The sequence below is a fragment of the Schistocerca nitens genome, chromosome 6 (genome assembly GCF_023898315.1).
Source record: "Schistocerca nitens isolate TAMUIC-IGC-003100 chromosome 6, iqSchNite1.1, whole genome shotgun sequence".
NCBI lineage: Eukaryota > Metazoa > Arthropoda > Insecta > Orthoptera > Acrididae > Schistocerca > Schistocerca nitens.
In genome coordinates, this window is record NC_064619.1 from 226,530,551 (window position 1) to 226,556,833 (window position 26,283).

General features: G+C 43.7%; 1 protein-coding gene across 1 annotated transcript in view; it reads left to right on the forward strand.

Annotated features, from left to right (window-relative positions):
• The window catches only part of LOC126262647 (uncharacterized), a 173,527-nt gene extending 148,209 nt beyond the window's left edge, over nt 1-25,318 (forward strand). Inside the window, exon 4 of the mRNA XM_049959411.1 lies at nt 22,618-25,318. Coding sequence (XP_049815368.1) covers nt 22,618-22,761 — 144 coding nt within the window. The 3' untranslated portion in view covers nt 22,762-25,318. The remainder of the gene's footprint in view (nt 1-22,617) is intronic.
• The last annotated feature ends 965 nt before the right edge of the window (nt 25,319-26,283 follow it).

The following is a 26,283-nucleotide window of genomic DNA, read 5'->3' on the forward strand; positions in this document are numbered from 1 at the left end:
GATTTTTGTAGTTCGACACTCAAGGACCATGGTCCATTACTATACTTCGATACAGTCATTCAAACTTCATACGCTTTTATTTTCACAAAGCTAAGTGTCCATTTCCGTTCTTATATTCAGTTTAACGTCCCATGGTATAGTCCACAGATCCTATTATTGATTATTAGGCATGTAATAGGGTTTAATACTGAGCGTTACTTTCTCTCTCGCACTCAATTCCTCAGATACTCTTAGTCTTTGATCTTATGTCAAAAATCTATCTAGACCTCAGGTTAAGTTTCGGCGTAAGTCTGTCCAGTATAAACTAATTATAGTCATTTTTCTTGCAGTTTAATAGAAGTGCCACGACCACTTCCGTAGCATATTACACAGAAATGCCAGCTATATCGCATGTCGCAGCTACGTAGACTTATTCAGAGCGCAGAAAAGAAGACAAGAGAACTAATAATATCCGCGCATAGCTTATATAGTAGAATTTCCGTGAGGCGCTACTTTGCTGCGGGCGTTATTCTGATGAGAGATTCTATATCGATAATTTTAATTAATACTTTTTCAATGCTATTAATTATTTCCGATATTATCGATCATCTCTCCCCTATATGAGAATAAACCTGATAATATTGTTCTCAGTTAAAATAGCGCTTATAAGTTACTTACGTCGGAAACTGATGAATGGTCTATGGCAGTGGGCCGTGAACTTAAATAAAAGTAACACGTTGTGCATTCATAGGAAAAGGTATCCACTACCGAACAACTGCACTACTGATTATAAACTGGAAGTGGAATGACCACATAAAGAAAACAGTAGGAAAAGCAGACGCCAAACTGAGATTCACAGGAGGAATCTCAAGGAAATCTAACCAATCCACGAAAGATGTGGTTTACAAGGCACTTGTTCGTTCGATTCTTGAGTGCTCTTCATCAATATGGGATCTTGACCAGGTAGGACTGTTAGAAGAGATAGAGAACATCCAACGGAGAGCGGAACCAGAGGTTTCCTATTGAAATTTTGGGAGACTAGTTTTCGGGAAGAGTCGGAACCTGTACAGGGTGACCCAAAATCCGTTAACATTTTAAATTTCAGTATCTCACCAAATAATGTAGGTAGACAGATAAAAACTTACACACATGCTTGAAATGACATGGAGAGTTATTGAAATCCAAACTGTGCACAAAATGACCAACAGATGACGCTTCATATGTTAAAAGAGCAATAATAACCATAACAATTGATTTTTATCAACGATGGTGTTCTTTGGAGCAAATGCTCAACACTTTCACCGCCATTCATCATCAATATCTGTAGTCGAAGGCAAATTTTGTGAACGGAACGGTACAGCATATCAGCAGGGCTATGACAAACCGCCGTCTGGTGTTATGTTCTAACATTCCTAGTGAGGTCGGATGATCGCGGTAACTTGCGACTTCGGGTAAACCCACAGCCGATGATCACACGGACTGAGATCTCGGGACCTGGAAGGCCAAACATTACAAAAGTGTCGGCCCAGCACGCGATCCTCACCCGAAGATGTGCGCAAGAGATCTGTCACATGTGTAGCAGTGTGAGACGGAGCGCCATCCTGGATAAAAGTCGTACGCCCCCCCCCCCCCCCCCCCAGCAGATGTTTATCGAACTTCTTGGCCATTTTCTTCCAGAGAAACTTGTCACTGGACATTGCCCCGTTTGAATACCCTTCTTACGGCGATAATATTGCAAAGCAGCAGTAGCAGATTCTCCATTCTGATAGGAAAGCTTCACCAACACTGCCTTTTCTGGTAAAGACAACATGGCGCGACTGCTGTCGCTGCGACACCCTCTTTCACTACAGCTCATTTTATACACAATTCTCATGCGGCGTCACAGATATGCTGCTGTCATCTGTTGGCCGATTTTTGCACTCGTTTTTGGTTTCAATAAAACCCCATGTCATTTCAGACATGTGTGTCAAGTATTACCTCTCTACCTACATTAATCCGTGAATTAGTGTATTTTCGAATGTTAATGGGTTTTTGGGTCACCCTGTATACTTTCTCCCACGTACATCTCGCGAAATTCTCGCACTGGAAAAATTTGAGACGTTAGAATTAATACGCAGGCTTACCGACACTCTTTCTTCCCATGCGTCATTCGCGACTGGAACAAAGAAAGGGCAATTTATTTTGGATAAATGGCAATATCGGTCGTAAAAGTCCACTGGACCTGACGGGATACCAATTCGATTCTACGCCGAGTACGCGAAAGAACTTGACCCCCTTCTAACAGCCGTGTACCGCAAGTCTCTAGAGGAACGAAGGGTTCCAAATGATTGGAAAAGAGCACAGGTAGTCCCAGTCTTCGAGATGGGTCGTCGAGCAGATGCGCAAAACTATAGACCTATATCTCTGACGTCGATCTGTTGTAGAATTTTAGAACATGTTTTTTGCTCGAGTATCATGTCGTTTTTGGAAACCCAGAATCTACTATGTACGAATCAACATGGATTCCGGAAACAGCGATCGTGTGAGACGAAACTCGCTTTATTTGTTCATGAGACCCAGAAAATATTAGATACAGGCTCCCAGGTAGATGCTATTTTTCTTGACTTCCGGAAGGCGTTCGATACAGTTCCGCACTGTCGCCTGATAAACAAAGTAAGAGCCTACGGAACATCAGACCAGCTGTGTGGCTGGATTGAAGAGTTTTTAGCAAACAGAACACAGCGTGTTGTTATCAATGGAGAGACGTCTACAGACGTTTAAGTAACCTCTGGCGTGCCACAGGGGAGTGTTATGGGACCATTGCTTTTCACAATATATATAAATGATCTAGTAGATAGTGTCGGAAGTTCCATGCGGCTTTTCGCGGATGATGCTGTAGTATACAGAGAAGTTGCAGCATTAGAAAATTGTAGCGAAATGCAGGAAGATCTGCAGCGGATAGGCACTTGGTGCCGGGAGTGGCAACTGACCCTTAACATAGACAAATGTAATGTACTGCGAATACATAGAAAGAAGGATCCTTTATTGTATGATTATATGATAGCGGAACAAACACTGGTAGCAGTTACTTCTGTAAAATATCTGGGAGTATGCGTGTGGAACGATTTGAAGTGGAATGATCATATAAAATTAATTGTTGGTAAGGCGGATACCAGGTTGAGATTCATTGGGAGAGTTCTTAGAAAATGAAGTCCATCAACAAAGGAGGTTGCTTACAAAACACTCGTTCGACCTATACTTGAGTATTGCTCATCAGTGTGGGATCCGTACCAGATCGGGTTGACGGAGGAGGTAGAGAAGATCCAAAGAAGAGCGGCGCGTTTCGTCACAGGATTATTTGGTAACCGTGATAGCGTTACGGAGATGTTTAATAAACACAAGTGGCAGACTCTGCAAGAGAGGCGCTCTGCATCGCGGTGTAGCTTGCTGTCCAGGTTTCGAGAGGGTGCGTTTCTGGATGAGGTATCGAATATATTGCTACCCCTACTTATACCTCCCGAGGAGATCACGAATGTAAAATTAGAGAGATTAGAGCGCGCACGGAGGCTTTCAGACAGTCGTTCTTCCCGCGAACCATACGCGACTGGAACAGGAAAGGGAGGTAATGACAGTGGCACGTAAAGTGCCCTGCGCCACACACCGTTGGGTGGCTTGCGGAGTATAAATGTAGATGTAGATGTAAATATTGAAATCCTTTATTTTACATATCAATTTCGATCAGTCTGTGGCCATCTTCAGTGCAAATTATTCGAACCTTGTAGGCCCATATCACAATGAGTAGAAATAGAAACACACCAACGTAAGTCTTTACGATGGATTGGCAACTGCTAAGGTTAACTGCTAAAGTTACAAGACAGGCTCTTCTGTAAATTTAAAAATTATTGTATGCACTAAAAGTAAAGATATCTATTGGAAGTAATCATCATATTACATATTACACCTCATGGAAAATGTTGTGCTGTTGTGGTATGGGCCTACAAGGTTCGAATAATTTGCACTGAAGATGGTTACACAGTGATCGAAATCTGTAAAATAAAAGATTTCAATATTTACGATCAGTGCTGCCATTTATCCCAAATATATTTACAATTATACGGTCGTGGTGCACACGGGTTCCAATGGATTCAGACATTAACAGAGAAAAAGGGGGCTCAGATAGTGATACCTAAAGTACCCTCCGCCACACACCGTCACGTGGCTTGCGGACTAATGACGTAGATGTAGGAGTTGCTCAACTGGATGGGCTTGTGACCTTGCCGGAAACATTCCAACTACGTGCATAAAGACATAGAGGGTATGTTACACTTATCGTCCCTCGTTAAAATCATTGCGCAACAAGAGTAGCGCATTATCGGAGGAGAGTACATGTTCTGGGTTTCCTGCAGACACAGCTGGCCTGCGATACGGATAACGGGCGCATCACTGTGTGCGGGTGAAATGCCACGGCAACTGGAAACGTACTCGAACGCTGAAGTACATGGGAAGGTACGATCCTTGTGGACAACAAGTCCAAATCGCACACGTATTAGCTGTGAAGTTCTGGCGATATGTTGACCGACTGCAATGTCGTGTCTAGGATTGATGATATTTTTTAAAATATCGGGAATCCGATACATCGATATTTAAGAAAATGGCATTATTGGCTTTCGATATGTATAAAAAATCGTTATATAGGCTGAGAAAATATCGACGTACTTGCCTATAAAAATATCGGATTCACATTATAAATACACTGTCGATTTTAGAGCTGTATATTTAAGTATTGATTTATTATTAGGTATTCTGTGTATCAATAAGCTAGCAGCCTACGTATCCCTCTTAGATATGATTCAAATGGCTCTGAGCACTATTGGTCTTAACTTCTGAGGTCATCAGTCCCCTAGAACTTAGAACTACTTAAACCTAACTAACCTAAGGACATCACACACATCCATGCCCGAGGCAGGATTCGAACCTGCGACCGTAACGGTCGCGCGGTATCTCTCTTAGAGCAAGAACTGAAAAGAAAACGATGCACGTTTTGAGTCTGGCGATAACCACTTTTCTAACAATGGTAGTTGCATGTGAGCGGCACAATAAAAGGTGTCTGATGGGTCCATCGTTCGGTTTCGTCACTTACAGGATTTGTCCGGAACACTTCCTGTTGAGTTCCCTGTTTCTTTTTTTTTTTCATTTCTGCAAACGTCTGCTACCTAGCAGTTGTAGTGTCAAAATTATGTAGTGAAGATGAACGATGCAGTTTCTGGTGGTAGCGCCGAGGGCCGATTACGTCAGTATTCCCCTCACACGTCTCCACCCGCCGCAACGACCTGCCTTGTCGTTTAGATTTTTGTTCATCATTTTCAGCAACTGTTTTTGAAGAATGTTGATATGAAGAAACAGCACACTAGATGTGTCAGAAATTGTTTTTAACGCAACTAGTTCGCTGTTTCTTTACATCTGTAATCTTGTTATTCCATTCACACCGCTACTCTCTCAGTGCAGTTGGAGTTCTTTTTTTGTACCACATATAATTGCTTCACACAGTCTCTGAGAAAGACTCAAAAATAGTAGGAATCCTTCATACGGTAAAAGTTAAAATTACGTCCCACTGTAATTCAAGAGAACAACTTCAAATATGTTCCGAAAACTGTGAATAAAATAGAATTCAAAATAAAAATATCGCGATTCGATAATGCCATTTCGACATCGATATGTCGTTTAAAAACTTACTGCGACATAAATCGATACTTTAAGCGAAATATCGGTGCATTGATTTCACGATATTTTATCAACAGCCGTAGTCGTGTCTAGCAGTTGTGGAATGGTGCCAACAATTTTACTAAGGCCAGACAGAGGTGAGTGATGCTGATATGCCGATTGGGAAGTCCAGATCGTGTGCTGTGCATTTTCCATCTTAATGGTATTGTGAAAGAACATCTGGGGGGGGGGGGGGACATATTTTTCCAACGATGACGACGTTCACACAACGGTCTTCAAAGGCCTCCGTGACCTTTCATGTTGATTTCTTAAATCTGTTGTCATTTACGGCATAAATTCCTCTTCTAAATTTACTGTGGCGTTTCTGACTATCTGGGAGGAGACTGAGTAGTGGAACGTGTTACTTTTACACATAAACAAGAACGATCTGTCACACTACTACACTTTAAAACACAGTTTATATGTAATTCATGTCACAGTCTCATACGGAACCTACATCCTCTTTCTTTCATATACTGTATATGACAAGATACTGTCATCCCCCTTCCCTTCTGTGTGAAAGAATGAATGAGCAAATGTATTTCTAGTTGCATGCTGGATGGTAGCAGACAAGCGTGTCTGCTAGAGAACAGTAGGACCAACGTAGGAACAGGTAGCTACGCTTTCTAAAAGCAAATAGGTTTCTATTATTAGTATGGTCCTGTCCGTCCCTTGTCATGTTGGTATAGGAAGCTGGCTCTCTGGTCACTTCCGTTTGTATTTGTGAGCCACCCCTCAGGAAGGGACCACGGCAGTCTGTCCGCGGCGAGCGTCTGAAGTGGTAAGATCTCCGGCTAAGCGCGTCTCTGCTAAGTCCGTAGGACAATTGATATCTTAAGTTCAGCCTAACTGAAAATTTAATCACCTTTATTTCAGGTTTAGCTCTAAAATATCTAATGTTATCTTAAATTGCAATGCAGTGTATTTCGAGTGTGAAGTTCAGAATATCTTCCAGTAGTTGCTTTGTCACTACTTTGTGAGTAAAGTGGAAACACGTGTTGATCACTAACTCTAACTAAGATCATCAATCTTAAATGCGAATGTGCGTGAGATTATAACGTCTCGTCTTGACAATATTTTTCAATATAGCAACTTTTCTTTATGTTCAACCCATGTGGGGTGTACTTTGTGAGACCAGTTCCACGTGCTTATAGAATTGTTTGACCCATCAGGTTAATAGTAAGACGATAGTAACCAGTTCGAGGTTTTTCTCTTGTAAATTGCTTTTCGATCTAATTTATTTTAATTATCAAAATCATTGTGGAGTTACACTCTTTGTGTAAACCAAGTTGACCACGTGAAGCATGTGGTGTAATCATCAAAGTAGCCCTCAGCTATTCTTTTTGGGAAGATTTCACAGAGAGTTAGTATGAATTTAGTATACCAGTGTGTGGTAATTACATGACGGACAAGATTGTGCTACGAACGTAACTTCTTTGGGTGAAAATTGAATCGGTTGGTTGTGGTTAATTTCCTCTTGGATATGTTACAACGTTCTTCGTGTGTTATTTTATGAATGCAGTGTTGTATGTAGTCTCCCAATCTTGGCTCCATATTTGATGTTTTCCATAAGATTACAAATTCACATTTTCACAGTCCTAAATAAGGCACCAGTTTAGTTATGACTCACGTTTAATATGCTGAAATTTCAATGATCAATGTTAAGATAAATTTCCAAATATAAACTGATTTATTACTTTTTATTTAAATTCTCTTTCATATATATATATATATATATATATATATATATATATATATATATATATATATATATATACTGGATACCTGGTGAAACAGTTGCGCAGTAATGCAAGGTTAACTTCCCCAGACAGCTCACAGCTTTTAAACCGCTTTTATTGTCTATCAGCACCGCTTTCATAGCAAATTAAAGCTACAACATTATACCATAGTGCTTAGAGCCATCTGAACCATTTTTTTTGCAAATTTATTATTATATTAATTGCTGTCAAACCGACTGACGTATAACGTTAAACTGGGAGACCTGTAGTGTCGATGTTTGGTGTAGGGATTGGCAGTTTGCCCTCAACATTAACAAAGTAACGCACAACGTGTAAACAAACGGACAGATCGATTATTGTGTGAGTAGACTATTGCGGTACTATCACTGGAAGCGGTCTTTAAACATAATCCCACCCCCACATTCACTCCCTACTGGTTAGGACTTTATACCGTGTGATTATGCGATGATGTCACAAACTTTCAGGGATGATGGAGAAGGGTTAACGTACCAATATGACATGAGGGACCCTGGTTCGGAAACTGTCGACTCGAAATCTATGAACGAAAATCGTTTTGATACCTCTGACAGTGGAATACATGTGCCAGCGCTGTAGCTACTGTGCCCTCAGGGTAAGCAACTTTCAGACGTAGTAGCATGGAGAGCTTTGTTTCCCATATTTTTGGAGGAGGTAGTATGGACCAAAACAAGAAGAAATTTGCAGTAAATATGGATTATAAAATGCACACTTTAAGAATTTGACCACTTGTTCATCTTCAGTGCTGTGACACATCTCTTCTGCTGAACAAATGATTAAGGTATGTATTTTGAAGTCCATATTTACTGCACTTCTTTTCTTTTTTTTTTATCCATACTACCACCTGTGAAAGTAGCTTACCCTACAGTCTTAGCAACAACAGTACCATTACATGCATTCCAGTGGCAAAGGTATCAATATGATTTTCCTTTATAACTTTCGACTCGGTTGTTCGCGAACCTAAGTCCTTTATCTTAAATTGATGCACCCTTCACCATCACCCCTGAAAGTTTCTAACATCATCCCCATACATCTGTGTGTGTGTGTGTGTACGGAGCCATTTATGGGGAATGACCAAATAAAATTAATCGAAGATTCCACACTGAGATTTATTGAAAGTATCCTGAGAAAGTGTACAGAAGACCACCTCGAAGAACGTAGCTTACAAAATGGTTCAAATGGCTCTGAGCTCTATGGGACTTAATATCTAAGGTCATCAGTCCCCTAGAACTTAGAACTACTTAAACCTAACTATCCTAGGGACATCACACACATCCATGCCCAAGGCAGGATTCGAACCTGCGACCGTAGCAGTCGCGCGGTTCCGAACTGAAGCGCCTAGAACCACTCGGTCACAACGGCCGGCGAACGTAGCTTACAAATACCACTATTTGCTCTATAAGTAAATATTGCTTGTCAGGCTGCGAACCGTACCAGAACGGACTCGTAGGCGAAATAGAGATGATACAAAGAAAATTAGTACGTTTCATCACAGTACGTTTAGTAAGCGCGCGTCATGGAAATGCTAATCCTTCTCTGGTAATAGACGATATAAGAGAAGAGTGATGATCACGCTGTAGTTTGCTGTTAAGATTTCCGTCAGCGTACTTTCCTAGTCAAACAATATATTGCTTCCTGTTCCTTACATCCCGTCGAATGGTCACGAAGCTGAAACTAGAGAGATGCGAGCTCTCACAAAGACTTACCAACAATCGTTCCTCCCGCCCGCGATCAGCAATGGAACAGAGAAGGGGGAAGTAACAGTGGCACCTTCCGCCATGTTCCATAAGGTGGACTGCGGAATATAAACGTAGATGTAACACTTTCGGAGTTTGGGACAGCTATAAAGCCGACCGATGTGGTCGAGCGGTTCTAGGCGCTTCATTCCGGAACCACGCGGCGGCTACGGTCGCAGGTTCGAATCCTGCCTCGGGCATGGATGTGTGTGATGTCCTTAGGTTACTTAGGTTTAAGTAGTTCTAAGTCTAGCGAACTTATGACCTCAGATGTTAAGTCACATAGTACTTAGAGTCATTTGAACCATTCTTTGCGTCAAAACGAGTGTGGTAATTGGCTTTCGAGCCAATGGTGGAATCATTTCCGTAACGGCTATATCTATAAACCGTTCGCTTGCTGATGTGGTTAAAACATACGTGGATCAACACAACTACGCATCTATCCTTGGGGACAATGTCCACCCCTACATGCAGGTTGTTTTTCCTCGGCACGGTGGCATCTATCAGCAGGACAATGCAAAGAGTCACAGCTCGCAGTGTACGTGCGTAGTTCGAGGGGCACCAGGGTGAGTTTACCGTACTTCCCTGGATACCAAACTCCTCGGAAATACACTACTGGCCATTAAAAGTGCTACACCACGAAGATGACGTGCTACAGACGCGAAATTTAACCGACAGGAAGAAGATCCTGTGATATGCAAATGATTAGCTTTTCAGAGCATACCCACAAGGTTGGCGCCAGTGGCGACACCTACAACGTGCTGACATGAGGAAAGTTTCCAATCGATTTCTCATACACAAACAGCAGTTGACCGGCGCTGCCTGGTGATACATTGTTGTGATGGCTCGTGTAAGGAGGAGAAATGCGTACCATCACGTTTTCGACTTTGATAAAGGTCGGATTGTAACCTATCACGATTTCGGTTTATCGTATCGTGACATTGCTGCTCGCGTTGGTCGAGATCCAATGACTGTTAGCAGAATATGGAATCGGTGGGCACAGGCGGGTAATACGGAACGCCGTGCTGGATCCCACCGGCCTCGTATTACTAGCAGTCGAGATCACAGACATCTTATCCGCATGGCTGTAACGGATCGTGCAGCCACGTCTCGATCCCTGAGTCAACAGATGGGGACGTTTGCAAGACGACAACCATCTGCACGAACAGTTCGACGACGGTTGCAGCAGCATGGACTATCAGCTCTGAGACCATGGCTGCGGTTACCATTGACGCTGCATCACAGACAGGAGCGCCTGCGATGGTGTACTCAACGACAAACCTGGGTGCACGAATGGCAAAACGCCAGTTTTTCAGATGAATCCAGGTTCTGTTTACAGCATCATGATGGTCGCATCCGTGTTTGGAGACATCGCGGTGAACGCACATTGGATGCGTGTACTCGTCATCGCCATACTGGCGTATCACCCGGCGTGATGGTATGGGGTGCCATTGGTTACACGTCTCGGTCACCTCTTGTTCGCATTGACGGCACTTTGAACAGTGGACGTTACATTCCAGATGTGTTACGACCCGGAGCTCTACCCTTGATTCGATGCCTGCGAAACCCTACGTTTCAGCAGGATAATGCACGACTGCATGTTGCAGGTCCTGTACGGGCCGTTCTGGATACAGAAAATGTTCGACTGCTGCCCTGGCCAGCACATTCTCCAGATCTCTCACCAATTGAAACCGTCTGGTCAATGGTGGCCGAGCAACTGGCTCGTCACAATACGCTAGTCGCTACCCTTGATGAACTGTGCTATCGTGTTGAAGCTGCTCAAAATGGTTCAAATGGCTCTGAGCACTATGCGACTTAACTTCTGAGGTCATCAGTCGCCTAGAACTTAGAACTAATTAAACCTAACTAACCTAAGGACGTCACACACATCCATGCCCGAGACAGGATTCGAACCTGCGAGCGTAGCGGTCGCTCGGCTCCAGACTGTAGCGCCTAGAACCGCACGGCCACTACGGCCGGCGTTGAAGCTGCATGGGCAGCTGTACCTGTACACGCCATCCAAGCTCTGTTTGACCCAATGCCCAGGCGTATCAAGGCTGTTATTACGGCCAGAGGTGGTTGTTCTGGGTACTGATTTCTCAGGATCTATGCACCCAAATTGCGTGAAAATGTAATCACATGTCAGTTCTAGTATAATATATTTGTCCGGTGAATACCCGTTTATCATCTGCATTTCTTCTTGGTGTAGCAATTTTAATGGCCAGTAGTGTATTAAAACAACTTCTTTTATTACCTCTCTCCATAATCACCACTCAGATTTTTGCATTTAACTTAAATCTTAACCAATTGACGAGTTCGCCCTGAATTTCAGCCAGCTCGTGACATCAACCTTAAATTCCTCCTGGCAGTCAAAGCGTTTAGGACCAAGTCCTCTTTTTTACGTGCACGAATAGGAGGAAGTCACCTACCACCAAATCCGGACTGTAGGGCGGCTTTAGCACTCCAAAAAAGCGGTACCCATAAGGTCTGTGAGTGATATACACTCTTGGAAATGGAAAAAAGAACACATTGACACCGGTGTGTCAGACCCACCATACTTGCTCCGGACACTGCGAGAGGGCTGTACAAGCAATGATCACACGCACGGCACGGCGGACACACCAGGAACCGCGGTGTTGGCCGTCGAATGGCGCTAGCTGCGCAGCATTTGTTGCACCGCCGCCGTCAGTGTCAGCCAGTTTGCCGTGGCATACGGAGCTCCATCGCAGTCTTTAACACTGGTAGCATGTCGCGACAGCGTGGACGTGAACCGTATGTGCAGTTGACGGACTTTGAGCGAGGGCGTATAGTGGGCATGCGGGAGGCCGGGTGGACGTACCGCCGAATTGCTCAACACGTGGGGCGTGAGGTCTCCACAGTACATCGATGTTGTCGCCAGTGGTCGGCGGAAGGTGCACGTGCCCGTCGACCTGGGACCGGACCGCAGCGACGCACGGATGCACGCCAAGACCGTAGGATCCTACGCAGTGCCGTAGGGGACCGCACCGCCACTTCCCAGCAAATTAGGGACACTGTTGCTCCTGGGGTATCGGCGAGGACCATTCGCAACCGTCTCCATGAAGCTGGGCTACGGTCCCGCACACCGTTAGGCCGTCTTCCGCTCACGCCCCAACATCGTGCAGCCCGCCTTCAGTGGTGTCGCGACAGGCGTGAATGAAGGGACGAATGGAGACGTGTCGTCTTCAGCGATGAGAGTCGCTTCTGCCTTGGTGCCAATGATGGTCGTATGCGTGTTTGGCGCCGTGCAGGTGAGCGCCACAATCAGGACTGCATACGACCGAGGCACACAGGGCCAACACCCGGCATCATGGTGTGGGGAGCGATCTCCTACACTGGCCGTACACCACTGGTGATCGTCGAGGGGACACTGAATAGTGCACGGTACATCCAAACCGTCATCGAACCCATCGTTCTACCATTCCTAGACCGGCAAGGGAACTTGCTGTTCCAACAGGACAATGCACGTCCGCATGTATCCCGTGCCACCCAATGTGCTCTAGAAGGTGTAAGTCAACTACCCTGGCCAGCAAGATCTCCGGATCTGTCCCCCATTGAGCATGTTTGGGACTGGATGAAGCGTCGTCTCACGCGGTCTGCACGTCCAGCACGAACGCTGGTCCAACTGAGGCGCCAGGTGGAAATGGCATGGCAAGCCGTTCCACAGGACTACATCCAGCATCTCTACGATCGTCTCCATGGGAGAATAGCAGCCTGCATTGCTGCGAAAGGTGGATATACACTGTACTAGTGCCGACATTGTGCATGCTCTGTTGCCTGTGTCTATGTGCCTGTGGTTCTGTCAGTGTGATCATGTGATGTATCTGACCCCAGGAATGTGTCAATAAAGTTTCCCCTTCCTGGGACAATGAATTCACGGTGTTCTTATTTCAATTTCCAGGAGTGTAGTTTGATTTGTTATTTTTGGTTTTTTCGGCGAAGGTGGTTTGTCTCCGCGTTAACGTAGGAAACACATTTTCTCCACCGGTCTTGACACTGTTCAGCAAGTGCAGTGCAAAAGAAAGTCCAGGAAGCAGCCGAATTTTGCGTTTTTCGATGCTTCGGGAGACGTTATAGTATTCAACGAGCATAGAACGTTTAGTGCTCTAAATGCTCGGTTACGATCTCATGCGACGCATTCGAAGAAATCTGCGGAAACGTTTCAGACAATTTACATATCGTGTAAAGCTATTTTTCAAGAATTGTTATCAAATTTCTGTACCTGTTCGTTCCTGACTACAGAGGTACAATCACTTTTGCCATGATCACGAACATTTATTCTTGCACCCTTAAACAATGGGCACTAATAATACACAGCACATTCATTCACCATATTCCTATTACGTATAGCACAAATTTTGCGATAAATCTCTCTACGGCTTTGAATTTGTCGCCACTAAAACCCGGATTACAGAACGGATTTCTCATTTGTCCAGTTTCCCTGTCGCAATTCTCATTCTGAACGACGAACGAGAACCAATACAGCTTTTTTCGCTGAGTACTAAGCACACTTTAAGTAAATTAATGATGGAGGGGGGGGGGGGAGTGAGAAATGAAAGAAAAGGGAAGGAACTCAAGATGACAGCTGCATCGGGGCTTTACGCAGAGTCAGCGGCATTGAATGAAAATGTGTACCGAACCGAGATTCGAACCTAGCATCTCCTGCTTTCCAGGCAGTTGCGTCAACCACTTAGACACACTCGGCGCCTCTGACGTCGCATTAAGTCCCGATGCAGCTGACATTATGAGTTGCTTCCCTTTCATTTCCTTCCTCCCCCATCCATCTTCAATTTACTTAACATGTATCACAGCTGCGGATTCTCCGTGATGTCTGCTCTTTCGGACATGCCCAAAGGAACAGACATTATGCATTCACATAATCTAAGCACACTGACCTGCTTCATAAGGCAGTGTAGCTTATTTTCTGTCCTAGTTACTACTTCCCATGCTACATAAAAAACGGAGGCTACTTTTCTGATAGCCCTCGTATATTTGTCAGTTTCTCTGTTCCGGTTGAACTTTTGTACTCAAAATCCACACACTAGGTTGAGTAAAACTTTCCGTTCTCCAGCATTGATACTGCTGCCTGCCTCACTAAGGGATCGTAGGAACTGTCAGCTGTTTATTCTTGTGCTGTGCTCGACGAAATATTTTAATGTAATTATTTTAGTAGGGGACAGTGTTGTACCTAGAGGATAGTGCAAATGTGAATATACAATGTTTTTCGGTCGGTACTTCAGTCTAGTGTCTGATTTTAGAATCACGTGAATCAATGTTTAAGCAGTTTCTGTCATTTTCTAGTTTTTCTTGTTAGACACGGGTTTGTGTTTTGCGCAGTATTTCTAAATATTTCGCGTTCTACAAAATGAAGTTTTTCATACTATATTAAAGATATTGGGAAGAAAGTACTATAGAACTTATGTGAGTGAAATTCCATATTTACAAGTACTTGTATATACATAGTTAAGCCACACTTTGTCGGTCGTATAGCATCTTGTACCTTGAAACAGAAGAAGGTCTTTCACCATGGAACACGCGATACTTGAAAATAAATAGTGTTTCTTTAATGTACTAAAAATTTTACTTATCATGAAAATGGAAATTTGTGTTGGTTTCCAATAGTTTCTGTTTCAAAATGTATTTAAGTTGTAACTGGTTTTTAATAATGCTTCTTTTTGATTTCATTGCACTTCCTGGTTTTTGGTGTGTACTAGAGAGAACTGTATTAAATACAGTACTAACAAGATTTTCTCAATTGCGAAACTTTAAATTTCAGTCGAATATTTGTTCCTGGATACATGAAAGTGTTGTACCTTGGAACATGTTTTCAAACGTGGAAAAAATTTAAATTTTTGGGGTAATCTTTGCTCTTTCAGAGAAAGACTGCAACAATTAAAAAGTGAATTTCATCATTACAAAATGGAATAAGAAAATACATTAAACTTCCATCACAGAGCGAAATTCTGGAAAGTGAACCGAGGCATAACTCCTCTCTTACTCATGTGGAGGACCTCACACTTCTTATTGTTCAATGTCAATTGTCACTTTTTGCACCACGCACGTAACTTGTCTCAGTCACTCTGTCAGCGTACTGAATTTAACGACACCTCATAATAAATTTTATATCGCAGTACGACGCAATTCTAAAAACACTCTGGAACATCGTTTTTGAATATTACTAGAGTTCCGAGTGGTGACAAGTGGAAATCACTTCCACGTTTCGACGTAATCACCGGTAGCTCAGTGGGCAGCATATGATTCTAGTAGTTCTGAAGTCGCTTGTTCAGCTACTGCTAGAAATTACTTTTAAAATTTTATGTTAGGTCTATGGAAATGTTAATTAACAAACATTGAAACATATTTTTTAATGAACATAATATTTTATTTATTATTAATAACCGCATGAAAATTGAAGTATTCGCTATAAATTAAAATTTGGTACAAAGCTGTGAAATATAAAATAAAAAGAAAATATCTTTTTATTTTTAAAACTCTACTTGTAATATTGATGTATACAATTTATTGAACTTAACTGCAACACTGCTTGCAATCCTGTATCGAATTGTAATTTATTTTCATGTGATTGATAGTCAAATATAGAAGACATTATTTTTATTAAAAAATTACGGTTCAGTATTTTTCATTAAAATTTCCATTTGATAATAGGTATAGAATATAAATGAAAGTAACAGAAAGTTGCTGCTATCAAGAATCGAACACACAATTCACTTTATACTGAACTTATCGCTATCTATTGAACTACCGAAGATTTTGTGGGAAAAATATGAAACTTTCCGTCGAAAATCTTCTAATCTGAAAACAGCTGCAAACATCTGATTGCTTTTACAAATGAGTTACTGTGTTGAATACTTCACGTTAAGAATTTAAACAAGGAAAAAAAATTGAAAAGGTTATAAATTACCCAAACAGTTTGTTGAAAGCTGCTAAGTGCTCTTATTATCAAACACTGGAGAGTATAACCTGGAAAATTTACGGTCGGTTTTAAGCAAAAGCTATCTTTTCACGCATGTCACTGTTTATGGGCATCATATCTTCTGAACTCTGTGTCGTACAATTACACAGGGTATTGAAGTTCCGTTAGAACTGCTTGCGCGAAATTCCAAACTGCAAAGTTATCTCGTGGCGAGTTGCAGCGTTACGATCCTTGAAGTTCCAGAAACAGCTGTAGAAAGTCACAACGCTACCGTTGCTGCAGCAGGCATCCTAGCCGCGAATGTTAACTGTACGTGTCTGGCATTCGTCAGAAAACTGCAGTGGAGCAGTGAGCCAACAATTTTTTTGAATCCTCCTGCTTTCGTGGGCGAGAATTCGGCGAATTCGACCAAATCCCGAGAGGCAGATTCCTAGTTACTCCTCCATCACGAGACCGTAGTCCACAAAGCAAAGATTGTGCGCGAGCTTTGGGCAGCAAATGGATCACCGTCCTGGATCACCCACCGTATTCGCCGGATTTGGCCACAGCCGACGACTTCTGGTTGTTCCCCAAATTGAAGACGGCAATGAAAAGACTCTGTTTCGACACAGTTAAGGATATCCAACAAAATTGTACTGTATTACTAAACTCAACTCCAAAGAAGGACTACGGTGACTTTCGAAACAGTTAAAACTATTTCAGCTTTGGTTTGGTTCAGGGTAGGACTATTTTGAATAAATACAGTGATTTTGTGAACGTAAGCCATGACTTTTATTTTTCATAGCCACAGTCCTCACGGAACTGGGACACACTGTGTGTATAATATCTGAGGTGTATTCAGTGGTATATATGGATGCTAAGTGCAAATACTGGATGAAAATACGAGGCGTATTTTTTGAGTAAGTACCGTTTTGAAATTAAAAAAAGAAGTGCTAAGATATCTCAATAATTTTATTTTTAGACGAAAGCCTGTACCTTAATTTACTTTCCTACATAATTTCCGTCAGTATTGAGGCACTTGTCATAACGTATACCAGTTTTTGAATACCCTTGTCATAGAAGTCTGCCGCCTAACTTCTTAACCACTGCAGCACCACTGCTTTGACTTCGTCATCGAATTGAAGACGCTGACCACCCAGGTGTTTCTTCAAGATGAAACATGGATGGCCTACATCACACCAGAATCAAAGCAACAGTCCATGAAATGGCGGCATTCAGATTCACCGAGAAAAGTGAAGTTTAAGCAAACAATTTCTGCCCGGAAAATCATGTGCACTGTTTTTTGGCACAGAAAAGGAGTATTGCTTGTGGAATTTCTGCCTCGTAATGAGACAATCAGTGCAGCAGCTTACTGTAAGACATTGCACAATCTGCGCCGTTCAGTTCACAACAAAAGACGTGGCAAGTTGAGCAAGGGCATCGTTTTGCTGCAAGACAATGCCCGTCCGCATGTGGCGAATCAGACCAAAGATCTCATCACATCGTTTAGATGGGAAACTCTAGATCATCCTCCGTACAGCCCCGATCTTGCGCCCAGTGACTACCATCTGTTCCTGCACTTGAGGAAACACCTGGGCGGTCAGTGTCTTCATGATAAAGTCAAAACAGTGGTGATGCAGTTGCAAACAAGTCAGGCGGCAGACTTCTATGAGGAGGGTATTCAAGAACTGGTACAACATTATGACAAGTGCCACAGTATAGACGGAAATTATGTAGAAAAGTAGATTAAGGTACAGGTTTTCATGTAAAAATAAAATTATTGAGATATCTTAGCATGTCTTTTTTAACTTCAAAACGGTACTTACTTAAAAATCACGCCTCGTATAGTCTGGGAAAATTCTGCAGCGTGATTAACACACAGTTTCTAACAGTACAGAGAAGACGAAAGTCGTAGGATACCTCCTAATATCTTATCGAACCTCCTTTTTCCCAGTGTAGTGCAGCATCTAGACGTGGCTTGCTGTCTTTATAGCCGTCCAAAACTGCGAAAGTGTTGCCAGTGCAGGATTTTGTGCACGAACTGACCTCTGGATTACATCACATAAAAGTTCGATCGGATTCATGTCGGGCGGTCTGGGTGGCCAAAATCATTCGCTGGAATTGTCCAGAATACTCTTCAAACTAATCACGAAAAACTGTGGTCCGGCAACATGGTGTATTGTCTCCATAAAAATTGCATCGTTGTTTGGGAACATGAAGTCCATCAATAGCTGCAGGTGGTCTGCAAGTTGCCGAACATAGCCGTTTCCAGTGAATGATTGGGTCAGTTGGACCACAGGACCCAGTCCATTCCAAGTAAACACAGTCCACACCATACTGGAGCCACCACCAGCTTCCACAGTGCCTTGTTGACAATTTGGGTACATGGCTTCGTGGGACGTCCACCACAGTCGAACCCTATCATTAGCTCTTACAAGCTGAAATCGGGACTCATGAACACGGTTCTCCAGTCGCCTAGGGTCCAATGGATATGGTCGCGAAACCAGTAGAGACGCTGCAGGCGATGTCTTGCTGTTAGCAAAGGCACTCGCGTCGGTCGTCTGCTGCCGTAGCCCATTAACGCCAAATTAGGCCGCTCTGTTCTGACGGAAACGTTCGTCGTACGTCACCCGTTCATTTCTGCCATTATTTCTCGCAGTGTTGCTTGTATATTAGCACTGACAATTCTACAAAAACGACTGAAGGCCCTCGGCCGTTGCGATCTCTGTGGTATTCACGACACACCTTTGACATTGTGGATCTCAGAAGACTGGTTTCCCTAACGATTTCCGAAAGAGAATGTCCCACACGTCTAGCTCCAACTACCATTCCACGTTCAAAATATTTTAATTCCCGTCGTGCGGCTATAACCACCTCAGAAGCCTTTCCACATGAATCACCTGTGTACAAATGACAGCTGCGCCAATGCACTGCCCTTTTATACCTTGCGTATGCGATACTACCGCCATCTGTATAGATGCATATAGCTATCCCATGAATTTTGTCAACTCAGTGTACGTGGATCCTACCTAAAAATACTGGATGAACATACAGTCTGGGCAGTTTTGCGTTGTGAGTTACGCTGCATCAAGATTCGTACACCGTTTCTAACAACAATACTTGTCTTACTATGTTAAATCTCTACATAAGATTACATCTCTTAATAAGTAGATTATGACAGCATTTAAAATTTTTAACTCGATTAATAATAACACTCATCGAAAAAAGTTTTGCATCACCCCAGGTTCCAGAACTCTTGAAGATAGACGTTGACTGTGGATATTGTATCAAAGACACAGTCCCTTTGGCTGTTCAGAGATGTCACTATACCCGCCCAAAGATGTGAACAACCAAGCATGAGCAGCGTCTATTAGACGGAAGGGGTCCGACAGCCGACCAGTTCCAGTCATTCCACAAGGATGGAGGTACACGATTCGTGATATCTGTAGTCAATCATGCCTAGATGTTCAATACCGCGGTTTGATCACGTCCGCATTGTTACTTTGTGCCAGGAAGGGCTCTAAACAAGGGAAGTGCCCAGGCGTCTCGGAGTGAACCAAAGCGATGTTGTTCGGGCATACAGGAGATACAGAGAGACAGGAACGGTCATGACATGCCTCGCTCAGGCCGGCCAAGGGCTACTGCTGCAGTGGATGACCGCTATCTACGGATTATGGCTCGGAGGAACCCTGACAGCAACGCCACCATGTTGAATAATGCTTTTCGTGCAGCCACAGGACGTTGTGTTACGACTCAAACTGTGCGCAATAGGCTGCATGATGAGCAACTTCACTCCAGACGTCCATGGCGAGGTCCATCTTTGGAACCACGACACCATGCAGAGCGCTACAGATGGGCCCAACAACATGCCGAATGGAACGCTCAGGATTGGCATCACGTTCTCTTCACCGATGAGTGTCGCATATGCCTTCAACCAGACAATAAAACAAAAGTTCAGATGGCTCTAAACCCTATGGGAGTTAACATCTGAGATCATCAGTCCCCTTTAAACCTAACTAACCTAAGGACATCACACACATCCATGTCCGAGGCAGCGCGACCACACAATCGTCGGAGACGTGTTTGGAGGCAACCCGGTCAGGCTGAACGCCTTAGACACACTGTCCAGCAAGTGGAGCAAGGTGGAGGTTCCCTGCTGTTTTGGGGTGGCATTATGTGGGGCCGACGTACGCCGATGGTGGTCACGCAAGGCGCCGTAAAGGCTGTACGATACGTGAATGCCATCCTCCGACCAATAGTGCAACCACATCTGAAACGTATTGGTGAGCCATTCGTCTTGATGGACGACAATTCGCGCCCCCATCGTGCACCTCTTGTGAATGACTTCCTTCAGGATAACGACATCGCTCGACTACAGTGGCCAGCATATTCTCCAGACATGAACCCTATCAAACATGCCTGGGATAGATTGAAAAGGGCTGTTTATGGACGACGTGACCCAGCAACCACTCTGAGGAAACAACGCCGAATCGCCGTTGAGGAGTGGGACAATCTGGACCAACAGTGCGTTGATGAACTTGTGGATAGTGTGCCATGACAAACACAGGCATGCATCAGTGCAAGAGGACGTGCTGCTGGGTGTATAGCAGTGTGGACCACCACCTCTGAAGGTCTCGCTATATGGTGGTACAACATGCAATGTGTGGTTTTCATGAGCAATAAAAAGGGCGGAAATGATGTTTGTGTTGATCTCTATTCCAATTTTCTATACAGGTTCCGGAACTCTAGGAACCGATATGATGCAAACCTTTTTTTATGTGTGTATATGAAATATCGAAAATCAAATCTTTGTTGCTCCTGGAAGCCGTTAGACAGACAACTTACGGCTGTGACTGTGCACCCTATTAGTCGTTTAGTAGTACAGGAGTCCAGGCACAAACCTCAAAATTGTAAGGAACCTGAAGAGGAGTAGTCCGTAATGTCGCCTAGTTGTATGCTCTGGAGGTAATGCCCGAGCTTTAGGTCTACATCTACACCTACATTTATACTCCGCAAGCGACCCAACGGTGTGTGGCGGAGGGCACTTTACGTTCCACTGTCATTACTTCCCTTTCCTGTTCCAGTCGCGTATGGTTCGCGGGAAGAACGACTGCCGGAAAGCCTCCGTGCGCGCTCGAATCCCTCTAATTTTACATTCGTGATCTCCTCTGGAGGTATAAGCAGAGGGAAGCTATGTATTCGATACCTCATCCAGAAACGCACCCTCTCGAAACCTGGACAGCAAGCTACACCGCGATGCAGAGCGCCTCTCTTGCAGAGTCTGCACTTGAGTTTGCTAAACATCTCCGTAACGCTATCACGCTTACCAAATAACCCTGTGACGAAACGCGCCGCTCTTCTTTGTATCTTCTCTACCTCCTCTGTCAACCCGATCTGGTACGGATCCCACACTGATGAGCAATACTCAAGTATAGGTCGAACGAGTGTTTTGTAAGCCACCTCCTTTGTTGATGGACAACATTTTCTCAGGACTCTCCCAATGAATCTCAACCTGGCACCCGCCTTACCAAAAATTAATTTTATATGATCATTCCACTTCAAATAGTTCCGTACGCATACTCCCAGATATTTTACAGAAGTAACTGCTACCAGTGTTTGTTCCGCTATCATATAATCATATAATAAAAGATCCTTTTTTCTATTTATTCGCAATAGATTACATTTGTCTATGTTAAGGGTCATTTGCCACTCCCTGCACCAAGTGCCTATCCGCTGCAGATCTTCCTGCATTTCGCTGCAATTTTCTAATGGTGCAACTTCTCTGTATACTACAGCATCATCCGCGAAAAGCCGCATGGAACTTCCGACACTATCTACTAGGTCATTTATATATATATTGTGAAAAGCAGTGGGTCCATAACACTCCCCTGTGGCATGCCAGAGGTTACTTTAACGTCTGTTTACGACTCACCATTGAGAACAACATGCTGTGTTCTGTTTGCTAAAAACTCTTCAATCCAGCCACACAGCTGGTCTGATATTCTGTAGGCTCTTACTTTGTTTATCGGGCGACAGTGCGGAACTGTATCGAACGCCTTCCGGAAGTCAAGGAAAATGGCATCTACCTGGGAGCCTGTATCTAATATTTTCTGGGTCTCATGAACAAATAAAGCGAGTTTCGTCTCACACGTATGCTGTTTCCGGAATCCATGTTGATTCCTACAGAGTATATTCTGGGTTTCTAGAAATGACATGATACGCGAGCAAAAAACATGTTCTAAAATTCTACAACAGATCGATGTCAGATATATAGGTTTATAGTTTTGCGCATCTGCTCGACGACCCTTCTTGAAAACTGGAACTACCTGCGCTCTTTTCCAATAATTTGTAACCTTCCGTTCCTCTAGAGACTTGCGGTACAAAGCTGTTAGAAGAGGGCAAGTTCTTTCGCGTACTTTGTGTAGACGTGCTATCAGCTGTTATGTTTCGATTGCAGCCACTGGCGCTGGTGGGGTCCCTGCTGGTGGCGGTGAGTGGCGGCGCCCTCTACATGATGTGGCGGTACCGAGAGGACGTCGAGGAACCACCGGATCCCCAGCTGGGCGCCGACCGCAACCGAGCCGTCTCCGTCGTCATCTGATCTCCGCCTGCCTGCACACTACTTCTGCCCCTCTCACCTACCTGGTGTTCAGCACGCAGATATCTCGAGAATTCGAACGAATGCTGTGGACAATGTACACTATGATTCTTGCAGGACAGTCTGCGACCCTGTACAGTTACAACAGTGTTGTTTGTTTGTGTTCTTCACTATATTGCACGATGTATCAAATAAGTTCAATACTTTGAAATGAACCGTTCGGTGGTCGTTTCGTAATGTACAAAAGGGCCAGTCGATCCGAGTGGGCGATTGGTACGAATAGGAATTGTTGACCGAAAAGTCTTCTCTTAGGATGCAAAGAATTTAAACAATTTTGTTGCGTGTCAGCTGTACGCGGCTCAACTCAGTCACGAAATTCGGAAGTCCCATGTTGATATAGAAGTCCAGTGGCTCCAAGAGATAACATTATATACACTCGCCTACAAATTAGAAATAAAAGGTAAAGCGAAGACGTGGCGACGTACATGCCCTTGAGCTGCACGTTGATGAAGGAGATCTTTGACGACTGACAACTCCAAATGGCTTATTCACAGAGTGACACCTCAGAAACGAAATCTGTTTTGCCTGCGGCCGTGTAGCGATCTTACCACGTGAAACTGCGTGTATGAGCCGACACTTGTCGCTACGGTTTGGATTCTTTATTACCAATGGCTTCCTAGAATAGCTGCATTTTCCGTAACCCGCCCCATCCTCTCCATTCTGTCTTGAAATGGTCACACCTAGAAACGTCAAGTCTATGTCAGATACGGTATGTTCCACTTCATCATACGAGATCCTGTAGCAAGCTGGTATCACTGTCAAAATGGATCTACACGCTATAAACCAAAAAATAGCATTATACTAGGCATTCAAGCACTCCGTCTTAAGGCCACAAGTGACCCATCGGGACCATCCGACCGCCGTGTCATCCTCAGCTGAGGATGCTGATAGGAGGAGCGTGTGATCAGCACACCGCTCTCCTGGTCGTTATGATGGTTTTCTTTGACTGGAGCCGCTACTGTTCGGTCGAGTAGCTCCTCAATTGGCATCACGAGGCTAAGTGCACCCCGAAAAATGGCAACAGCGCGTGGCGGCCCGAATGGTCACCCATCCAATGGCCGGCCACGCCCGACAGCGCTTAACTTCGGTGAGCTGACGTGAACAAGTGTATCCACTGCGGCAAGGCCGTTGTCTGTTATACTAGGGCGTTCTGAAAAATAATGCCCCCGAATTTTTTGTGAGAAAACTCTCAAAGGTTTGTAAGTAAAACGAACATTATTAACATTCTGCATCTTTATTCTTCATGTTTACATATTTATTTGTCAACATAGTCAGCCTGGCGACGAACGTATTTCTCCCGACGAGAGACCAGTTTGTCAATACCGTCACTGTAGAATGTTTGACTTTGTTGACACAGCCACGACCTCATCTTTGCTTGCACCGCTTCCCCACTATCAAAGTGACGTCCTCGAAGGTGTTGTTGAAGTCTTGCAAACAAATTAAAATAGGATGGGGCCAAGTCGGCTGTATGGAGGATGATCGATAACAGTGAATCCAAGGCGTCGGCTTGTTGCAGAAGTAGCAGCGCTCTGGTCTGATATTGTCTTGCTGAAGGAGAGGGTGGTCCATGTGTGGACGAACTCTCCGAATTCGAAACCCGATTACAGCACACTGTTTCTCACGCACTGACGTAGTTTCGTTACACACCGCCATGTTGTACGCTACAATTCAGAGCCCTCTAGCGGCAGAAAGTTGCAAATATATAGACGGGAAGAATAAAGTCGTTCAATGTTAAAAACGTTTGTTTTATTTAATAATCTTTGAGTTTTCACATAAAAATTTCCGAGGCGTTACTTTTCAACAAGCCCTCGTATACCGAATGGCGGGCGTGTGGATTTGCGAAGATTTGCGGAAATACGATATGACTTTAATGTGTGCATCCATGTTTCTGGAACTACTGTAGGTACTAATCATTCTGGCGAAATTTACTTTTTAAAATGTTTCCTTGCCGGTCCTTATCTTCCCGTCACAGATTCTCCCATCATAGAAGGACTCTTAAGGATATCGTACCATAGTCAATATTACTAAGTACTAATTTAAGGCCAAGAAACACCTTTATTCGAGTTAAATGTTACATCGATGTGTGTATCAAGGACTAAGTATATGAACTGACCTGATCTGTCTTAACAGCAGGTTCCTTTCGTACGCCTACCAGAATGCAGTTGTGTAGAGGGTACGTCAGTACGTGAACAATTTTGTTCATGCAAATTACGAAAGCCAGTTGGTTTACAATTATTTTTTCCACAAAAAATAAGTTCTGCCTAATATTCTCCGCAGTATATTGATCATGTATTCTGCGGAGAAAGATTTCACATTAACACTAGACGAGTCAAGTAATGACATGCACGTCTAAATTAATTTTTAATAATTAGCCCATAACCTCTCACAACCTTTCCATGAATCATCTTACTCATTGAATTTAATCTCAAAGGAGAGATTCTTTTGTAAATAAAACACTTCTGGAGACATTTGTGTAAATGTTCTGTAAAATCCGTACTCATCTGTCAATATGTAATTATTATGTTTCAAATATATGTCTTTTATCAAATGTATTGTGTTATGGAAGTTTTTGAATTTTCTTCTTTCAGTTAGTCGTCAGTTATATACTACGAAGAACCACGCAAAAAATCAGGAATTCTAACTTGTGGTAAAGTAAAGGTGTGCATTCCTGCTGACGGCTACGCCAGGAAGAGGGAAAATTAAGGTTTAACGGTCCCGTCTACATCGAGGTCATTAGGGACAGAGCAGTAGCTCAGATTTTATTAAGTATGGGAAAGGAAATAGGCCATGGTCTTCCAAAGGAACCATCCCAGCGTTGCATCGTGCGATTTAGGGAAATTACGGAAACCTAAATCTGGTGGACCAAACGTGGATTTGAACCGTCGTCTTTCTGGATGCCAGTCCAGTGCGCTAACCACTGTCTCACCTCGCTCTGTGACGACATCGGAGATCCTTTATGGACGAGTAGGACCACATACGTCGTACATGTATCTTGCTTCTGGAGAAACAATGCAGGGCAGCGTAGTTTGACTACTACAGTGCCCCATTGGGAAGTGCCTGTCCCTGTGACTGCGAGCAGACAAGGCGAGAGACAGTGAGTGGAATCAGTAGAGGTTGAACCAGGCGTCGGAAAGCTGGTGTTTTTGGACAGATAGTTAAGCTGAGCTTAGGCGTAAGCCAAGATGTTTGCTAGCATCTAGACCGGCCTTACATGGTAGCTTAAAAATGTCCACATTCATGTCTGCCAGCTTCAAACGCGTGCTTGTGCTCGCCTGTTTGAGCGTCCGTGGGGGAATTTTGTGTAAGTATTGTAGCGATACAAGTGGCTAGAGGTTTTAACGCTTTTCGAGTATGTAGACTTGCGCAGAACTGGATTCAGACCAATGAGTTATTATCGCGAGGTCGCAGCGCCATTTTGAACCAATAGTACCAATTACCACTTTTTCGCAGCGATCTTGCCGATCA